General features: G+C 40.2%; 1 protein-coding gene across 1 annotated transcript; it reads right to left on the reverse strand.

Moving 5' to 3' along the window:
* Window positions 1-7,280, reverse strand: LOC100705853 (phospholipid phosphatase 1). The gene is made up of 6 exons (XM_019366130.2): window positions 6,807-7,280; window positions 2,340-2,491; window positions 1,960-2,240; window positions 1,627-1,684; window positions 1,348-1,524; window positions 1-1,068 (listed from the first exon to the last, which is right to left on the reverse strand). Exons 1-6 carry the CDS (start codon window positions 6,862-6,864, stop codon window positions 943-945), a joined length of 852 nt encoding a protein of 283 aa, XP_019221675.1. The 5' UTR covers window positions 6,865-7,280; the 3' UTR covers window positions 1-942.
* Window positions 7,281-8,576: the final 1,296 nt, after the last annotated feature.

The raw sequence follows: 8,576 nt of genomic DNA on the forward strand, positions 1-8,576 counted from the left end.
TTTTGCAGTCCTTTTATTTTCTCAAGACATGAAATTAGCTACTCTGCAGCAGCAAATTAGTCTACTTTTGTAAAATAAATAAATAAATTCACAAGTCACTAGTTACTTGCATTATATCTACCCTGTATTTTTGAACAGATAAGGCATAAAAGGAATAGCTTATTTTCTTTATATCAAAGTAGCAAAATGACATTTTCTTTATTATTTGTCTCATTTCTTCCCGGTATTGGAAACGGTACTTTTAAAAGCTTAAATGTGGACAGAAACATAAGCAATTTATACAATCTATAAAAGAAACAAAAAAAAATATGTCAATAAACTGTATTTTACATACATTAAATTATATTGGGGAAATTACTTAACAGCAGGTAGCAGCAAAACTCTAAGGCAAAAATAAACATAAGATACGCATAAGATTTCTCAGTTCACTCTATTTTAAGGGCAGTCTTGGTTTTTTCTTATTCACAGGTTTCAGGCCTCTAAACGCCTGCTTGCAGTGCACACACAGACACTCTTTATATTCTGGGCAAAAGGAATTCCATTCATTCATGATGGCAGCATTGGACCAATACGCAAGATTAACCACATTTCCAGAAGCTCACACTGTAAATTAAAACATAAAAATAACTTAAACCCAACATGCTGTGTTTTGTTTTACGGCTGCACAATAAACAGCATTATGTTGGATTTAACTAAAACTCGCCAGGAAGCCATGCTTCTTTTGCGATGCAAGCCTCGTCCTCTGTAGTGCATTTTCTTCCTGTGACCAAAGTTTCATGGCTACACCAGGTAGCAGCTAAAGCCTGCAGGCTGTTGCGATGGCTACTTCACGGTGTTCAAGACATGCACAAAAAAAACGGACAGCAATTTAAAAGAAATTCTGGAGTTCCATAGATTTAAAGGATAGAGGTCCCCACACTGTACTGTCTGTTGGGCCAGTGTTCAGTCAGTGGTGCCATAGTGGTTCCCATTGGAAGGGTTGTCCTGTAAACTGGCGTGTGAGGCTTCTTCCTCCTGCGTCACCACTGGCTCCACTGGCTGTGAAAAGAAGTTGGCGACACAGAAAACCTGCAGGAAACGAGAGAAAGTTAGTACTCTAGTATTGTAACTGTACTAGAAATATTTAAAGAAGAGCCAGGCTTCCACTTATTTCACCTTATCTTATGTGTTTGCTTGTTTAGTTTGTACATTTAACAGTTTTAACCTTAGTGTTTCTGTTGGTGAGCCAAGACATTTTTAAAATCCAAGTCGGGATCCTAAAGATGCCATTTTTTTGGAATTTTTCTAATTTTATAGCAGAGAAAAATTTATATAGAAGAAAAATTGCAATAATAAGATGAAACATACTGTTAGAACAGCCACTATCCCGCCCTGCAGAAGGCCAGCGAGCACATCACTCCAGTGATGTTTGTAATCGGACACCCGAGATAGACCCACATACACTGCTGTAGCAATCAGGAAGAACTGAATGGTGGGACGCAAAAGCCTCGCCCATTGTGACCTCAGCCTGGCTTGAATGTATAGCTACAGTAGCAAAAGAGAGAGCAAATACCAAAGATTTTAGCATTTTTATCTCACATTAACAAAGCAATAAATCAGTTTGTATTAAAGACAATATATACTTACAACAAGGAACAGCATGCAGTACATAGAGAAGGATGAATGACCAGAGTAGAAGGACAGTCTACAACAAATAAACAAGAAATTAAAATTTAGGAAAAAAAAAAAAAATCAGCCTTTTACGTTTTTGGTTTATAACAAAGTCCTTCTGTCATAATCACTGTCTAAAACTGTCTTGTTGTACACAGTAATTATTATCAATGTGGGTGTATTTCATATCTCACTTGTAAACAGCAAATGCTAAACAGTACAAAAAAAAAATCTAGGGCAAATCCACTGCAACAATCACACCACATTAAATCAAATATGTTTCATTTGGTTTGTGCTCAGGATCTTTACCTGGCTTCATCCACCATAAATTCATCCCCTCTGCAGGTGAAGTTCACGATGTATCCACCAGCTTTGCAGTTGATACGATCCCACACTGGGTTGCATACAGCCAGGAAGTTTGGCCTCAAACGACCAATGGAGTATTTGGCTATGTCCGTCAGAGACTGGCTGGCAGCAGCTCCAAACACGTAGCTCCCCAGAGCTTTGTAAACACATGAAATATACTTGGTCCCCAAAGACTGGTTCCTGACGCGCGACAGGTAAACAGAAAGGCACTCTCCACATACGATCTGAGGAAGAAGATCAAAAGTGGGGGGAAAAAATAGTCACACATGTTGACCAAAGGCAAAATAAGAAGCTTTGGTTGTAGAAGAATACTCCTGACTTACTACAATCAGTGTGAAGGGGATCATGACTCCTCCCAGCAGCTGGTAGGATATGGTGTCCTCTTTGAGCGGGTACGTGATGGACTCATCGTTACAGAAGAAACCCCGTTTGAAAGGGCTGTGTTTCGGGGTAAGGATAAAAAATGGAAGCCCAACTAAAAATAAAATGGAGCAAATGGATCAATTTCAGGTTTCAGCTCATCTTATGTCATTAATATTTGCATCATTCTGACACAGGGAGTGAAGAGGCAATGCTGCTGTTATACAATGCTTTAAAAAGTGTTATGATTCAGACACAGGAAACATGATCTGTCCAGACCACACAGACAATCTTTCTTCTCAAAGAGACACTTTCAACAGTTCTTCATTGTGAGATTTCCCTTTGTACTGCCCAGAAAAAGGGCATACTATTTCATAATTAACTGCCTGAGGCCTTGAATTACTGCAAAAACATTTTTCAAAAAGTAACCAGGCAAATCTGTGAATATACAGCAGGAAGACAATTTTTATTGGCATGTAAGTCACATGTTTAGCGTTAAACACTGAACCCATGATGTTAATCTGTACAGAGAACACCATAAGATATGAAACGTGCCCTGACTTGTGTCGCTTGCGCATTCCCTTCTCCTGTGGTTTCTTTACACATTACAAAACTGCACCGCCTCTTGGCTCAACTGAAAACAGTAATGCAATACGAGGCGTACTTCCAAACATGAAGACCGATGAGTCATTGGTATTGATGCTTTTAGGCTAAATGACCAAATATAGAGTCACTGAAACACAAAGTAAATTGTTTTGAAATTCTGAATAAACTTGAACTTACTGTTCAGGACATATGAGGTATAATCGTGCAGAAATTTTAATTACACAGATCAAACAAGAAAATAAGGAACCAGTTCATTAACCAGTTTGTTCATTTTCTGTCTTCTTTGTTGACATCACGTTGAAATCTGTTTAAAAGTACAGTACAGTTTAAAAGTGTACTGTTTTGTTTTTGTTTTGGGTAGTTAGTACAAACATCTTAATCTTTGTCAGGGATTTATATCTCAGATTTTCATTTTGAAGAACTTAAGAATTAAATACCTGCTAGTACTCGCAAAGAGCAAATAAGATACAAACAAGGATAAAGACAAGGAAACAGTTGAGAATTATTTAATGGCAAAAAACGTAGATTTAAGAGCCAGGCTAAGAGCAGTGAGTACATTTAGTCATGTGAAAAGCAACGGTGTCACAAGATTCTTTGTACCCCTGTGACAAAGTAAGTACACCTTATAGATCAAACTTGTAGAGGCTTATAGAACCACTTTTGGCAGCAATAACTATAAATAACTGTTTTCCATATAACTTTTTTAGTCTTTCACATCATTGTGGATTAACTTCAGCCAACATTGCTTCAGTTTATTGAAGTGTGCAGGCATTCGTTTATGCACAGCTCTCTTAAAGTCTCGCCACAGCATCTTATTCAGGTTGAGATCTGGACTTCGACTGGGCCACTGCAACACCTTGACTCTTTTCTTTCTCAGCCTTTCTGTTGTAGAATTGATGCTGTGCCTGTGATCAGTGTCCTGTTGCATGACAAATGGCCTCGCTCCAAAACACAGACGTGTTTGCTGTCAACTCAAAGACTGCAAAATGCCCAGGTCCTAGTGCCATATGGTCTCCTGCTCAACCAGTCACCTACAGTGGCTTGCAAAAGTATTCGGCCCCCTTGAACTTTTCCACATTTTGTCACATTACAGCCACAAACATGAATCAATTTTATTGGAATTCCATGTGAAAGACCAATACAAAGTGGTGTACACGTGAGAAGTGGAACGAAAATCATACATGATTCCAAACATTTTTTACAAATAAATAACTGCAAAGTGTGGTGTGCGTAATTATTCAGCCCCCTGAGTCAATACTTTGTAGAACCACCTTTTGCTGCAATTACAGCTGCCAGTCTTTTAGGGTATGTCTCTACCAGCTTTGCACATCTAGACACTGAAATCCTTGCCCATTCTTCTTTGCAAAACAGCTCCAGTTCAATCAGATTAGATGGACAGCGTTTGTGAACAGCAGTTTTCAGATCTTGCCATAGATTCTCGATTGGATTTAGACACCAGACAGGTCAGGGATAAAGTTATTGAGAAATTTAAAGCAGGCTTAGGCTACAAAAAGATTTCCCAAGCCTTGAACATCCCATGGAGCACTGTTCAAGCCATCATTCAGAAATGGAAGGAGTATGGCACAACTGTGAACCTACCAAGACAAGGCCATCCACCTAAACTCACAGGCCGAACAAGGAGAGCGCTGATCAGAAATGCAGCCAAGAGGCCCATGGTGACTCTGGACGAGCTGCAGAGATCTACAGCTCAGGTGGGGGAATCTGTCCATAGGACAACTATTAGTCGTGCACTGCACAAAGTTGGCCTTTATGGAAGAGTGGCAAGAAGAAAGCCATTGTTAACAGAAAACCATAAGAAGTCCCGTTTGCAGTTTGCCACAAGCCATGTGGGGGACACAGCAAACATGTGGAAGAAGGTGCTCTGGTCAGATGAGACCAAAATGGAACTTTTTGGCCAAAATGCAAAATGCTATGTGTGGCAGAAAACTAACACTGCACATCACTCTGAACACACCATCCCCACTGTCAAATATGGTGGTGGCAGCATCATGCTCTGGGGTTGCTTCTCTTCAGCAGGGACAGGGAAGCTGGTCAGAGTTGATGGGAAGATGGACGGAGCCAAATACAGGGCAATCTTGGAAGAAAACTATCGAGAATCTGTGGCAAGATCTGAAAACTCCTGTTCACAAACGCTGTCCATCTAATCTGACTGAGCTGGAGCTGTTTTGCAAAGAAGAATGGGCAAGGATCTCAGTCTCTAGATGTGCAAAGCTGGTAGAGGCATACCCTAAAAGACTGGCAGCTGTAATTGCAGCAAAAGGTGGTTCTACAAAGTATTGACTCAAGGGGGCTGAATAATTACGCACACCCCACTTTGCAGTTATTTATTTGTAAAAAATGTTTGGAATCATGTATGATTTTCATTCCACTTCTCACGTGTACACCACTTTGTATTGGTCTTTCACGTGGAATTCCAATAAAATTGATTCATGTTTGTGGCTGTAATGTGACAGAATGTGGAAAAGTTCAAGGGGGCCGAATACTTTTGCAAGCCACTGTATACTGGCATCCCCACCATCGTGAACTTTAGAGTTTAACATGCTAAATTAGACCTGGAGAGTCTATGAGTCTAAGCTCTTGGATTTTGGGAGAATTTTCACAGTTTGAACTAAAGGTTAATTTGTCAGAAGCTCCACTCCACTCCAAGACTTGCAATATGTCTACATACAGCTGATTGCTCCAGAGCAGCAGAACAACAAAACTTCTGCTTTTAAAGAGATGCTCAAACTTGCTGATGAGCGATTAATCAAGTGCATTTCACTAGCAGCACATGGCTGCTACATATCATCTTAATTCCGAGGAAGCAGGAAGGGTGTACCGTAGTTAGTTTTTCACAGGCCTGCATGTAGTCTAGATATATAAGACTATATATACACACATGCACCTTATTGAAGTATGAGCATAATACACTATATTTTATTTCAGAGATAAACACTGTACATCTGTTTGTTTGATAGCTGTAAAAAAAAAAAAAAAAACCCTCTGTAATTAGTGCACAGAGTTGTTCAGTCCTACTTTTAAGACAGCATTCAAATGCTGTGTATACAATGATGCATCAGTAATAATGATCCAGTATCATTACTGTTTTGCATGGATGCTTTTACTGCAGTACACCTTAAATGCAGGTATTTCACTCATTTCACGTAAATAAATGGATTTAAATATTTCTTTCAATTATAAGTTCTGTTTAAGAATTAAAAACAAGGTAAAAATCAGAGACTCGGTTTTTCCAGTCTGACTGGAATGAGATGTACGACTCAGCATTGCACAGTTAACCACAAGACCCTGACTAAGCAGTGAAGCAGGAGTGCCTTGTAATCACAGGGAAGGGCTTGAGCGTCTGCCTGTATCTGTCCTTATCAAACACGGCAACTATCAAACTGAAGTGTGTCCCAGATACAAGGTTCAAGGCTTTTACAGATATCACTAAAACTTCAGTCATTGTCTTTTATTGCATGATTACCTCAGCACTGTCGGATCCCTTTCGCAGACGTGCACCAGCCTCTGTGCAATGATTACATTCCAAACAGTGGGCTAAAAATACGGCTTTGCTCGGGAAACACAAACAGGGTGGGACTTTATCGCCCTTTTTCCATCTTCCTGCCAGGCTACCTAAACATCAAGCCTTCCCATGAGCATTTACATGATACATATCCATATCATTTGAATAGATTTGCTTTGACATCAACTTTATGTAACGCCTCTCTGACAGATCACTCCTTTAAATTCTGTTTGATGTTTGATCCGATGAATAAACAGTTTAAAAGATGTGTTCAGGTTAGGACAGAATCGGATTTACATACCCAGGATAAGACACGCGACATCCAGCGCGATGAGAGGGATTCCCGTGGATTCAAACATGTTGCTCCTTCTTGTTCTTCTTGCTCTTCTTGCTCTGGGGGCTTCTGCCTTTAGATTAAATGGACCGTCCCGACTATCTCGGCTGCTGATCGGCCGTCGGCTGCTTTTTGGAGTGACGAGATGCAGCCTATCTGCTGCACATGTCTCGCTACTCAGTCCAGAAAATTAAAACACACCAGGGTCATTATCCTGGAACTGCCAAGGAGCTTCTAAATCTACCGGGGAGGTCAAATATACTCTGGGAGTTTTTAAAAAAGGAAGAAGAAGACACTTAACTAAAGGCTAAATCTAATCTAAAAACACCACCACACATGTGACGAGCCTCTCACCCTTTGAGCTGCTCACAAACCATCATAACTCAGCGGGATTTTTTCGGCTCATAATACCCTCCTGTCCCCAGATGAAATATTACCGGTGACGCTGTGACATAAACGCCTCCCTCCAGTTGATTAAAGATGCCTTCACTGACAGCTGGGAAAAAATATGTAATTTCGCTTAATCCGCCATTTAGGCCTACCGATACATTAGAATCGAATTCGGCTATTTTAACGACAATTTAAGTGGATAATTAATCAGCATATAAATAATGTTTGTAATAATGTTTTCTCCCCTCCTGTTTTTAGGAGTTTTGAGGGGCTTGAGACCTAAATCGCAACAAAAACCAATAGAGCTGAAAGTTTGTTTAACCGGTTTTAGGGCTGTTTAATGCAAATTTGAAAAGTTCCAACTGGTGACAGGTTATTTACTTAATTAACAGGACGTCAAAAGAAGTAAAAATATACAGACAGGCCCAAACAGACTAAAGTCCTGTTAAGTTATCCTGTTAAGAAAACACCATGAGGAGTTTAGAATCTCTTTTTGCCCTTGGAAACAGTTTGACTTGAATTTCCGAAAGGTGCTTGAAGGCAGCACTCAACGTGGAAGCGGTAATAGGAATCTTAGACCTATCGCGTGCCTGTGCTCTCTGCGCCAGTCATGGGCCGATACAGAGCTGCTCCTCCCTCAGGAGCTGTAATGACGTTGCAACGCCACTGCTATTAATAGGAGAAAGCTTCCTTAGGCCTAATCGGTCAAACATATTGATCTGATGCAGCAGGGTGTATCCTCCTCTGTGGCGTTTAAGGGTCTGTGAGTAGACTCACCCTACTTCTCCCTTGATTTGGGATCTCAGTAAATCATTTTCCTGGTGAATTTGTCGTTTCATTCCTTAGTTTTTAGTATTCTTTACAGCATGATGTGCATTTCTTAAATTGTGGTCCCAAGAAGAGTAAAACTGATCAGATTATGATTTCATGTAATCACAGGGTCACCTGCTGCATCAGGAAGCTTCCTCGGGTTGTGTAGTGTGTAGCAAGCATTTGAAAGAGAACCAAAACACATTTCCTGTTGGATCAAAACATAGGAAATACTTCTTCCTCGAACATACAGCGTTGTACTGTTTGCCTTGCTTAGTGTTTTGGGGTTTTCTTGGAAAACTGCAGGGAGCTTTAGGGATTGTTTTTGGCTCTTCATTTCCCTTACTCACTTTCAGGAGTTGGGGAGGACCCAGAACCAAAATTGCCACATAAATAGGAACTTTGCAAAGTTAAAATAGGCCTGTTCTGTTAAGTGACTAGAGGAACGGAAAAAAGACTGCATATGTAACGTTAACATTCATGGGACAGTGGGAAGGAAAAAGCTCCCTTTAACAGCTCTGCTTCAAGCAGAACCAG

The sequence above is a fragment of the Oreochromis niloticus genome, linkage group LG12 (assembly GCF_001858045.2).
Source record: "Oreochromis niloticus isolate F11D_XX linkage group LG12, O_niloticus_UMD_NMBU, whole genome shotgun sequence".
Taxonomy (NCBI): Eukaryota; Metazoa; Chordata; class Actinopteri; order Cichliformes; family Cichlidae; genus Oreochromis; species Oreochromis niloticus.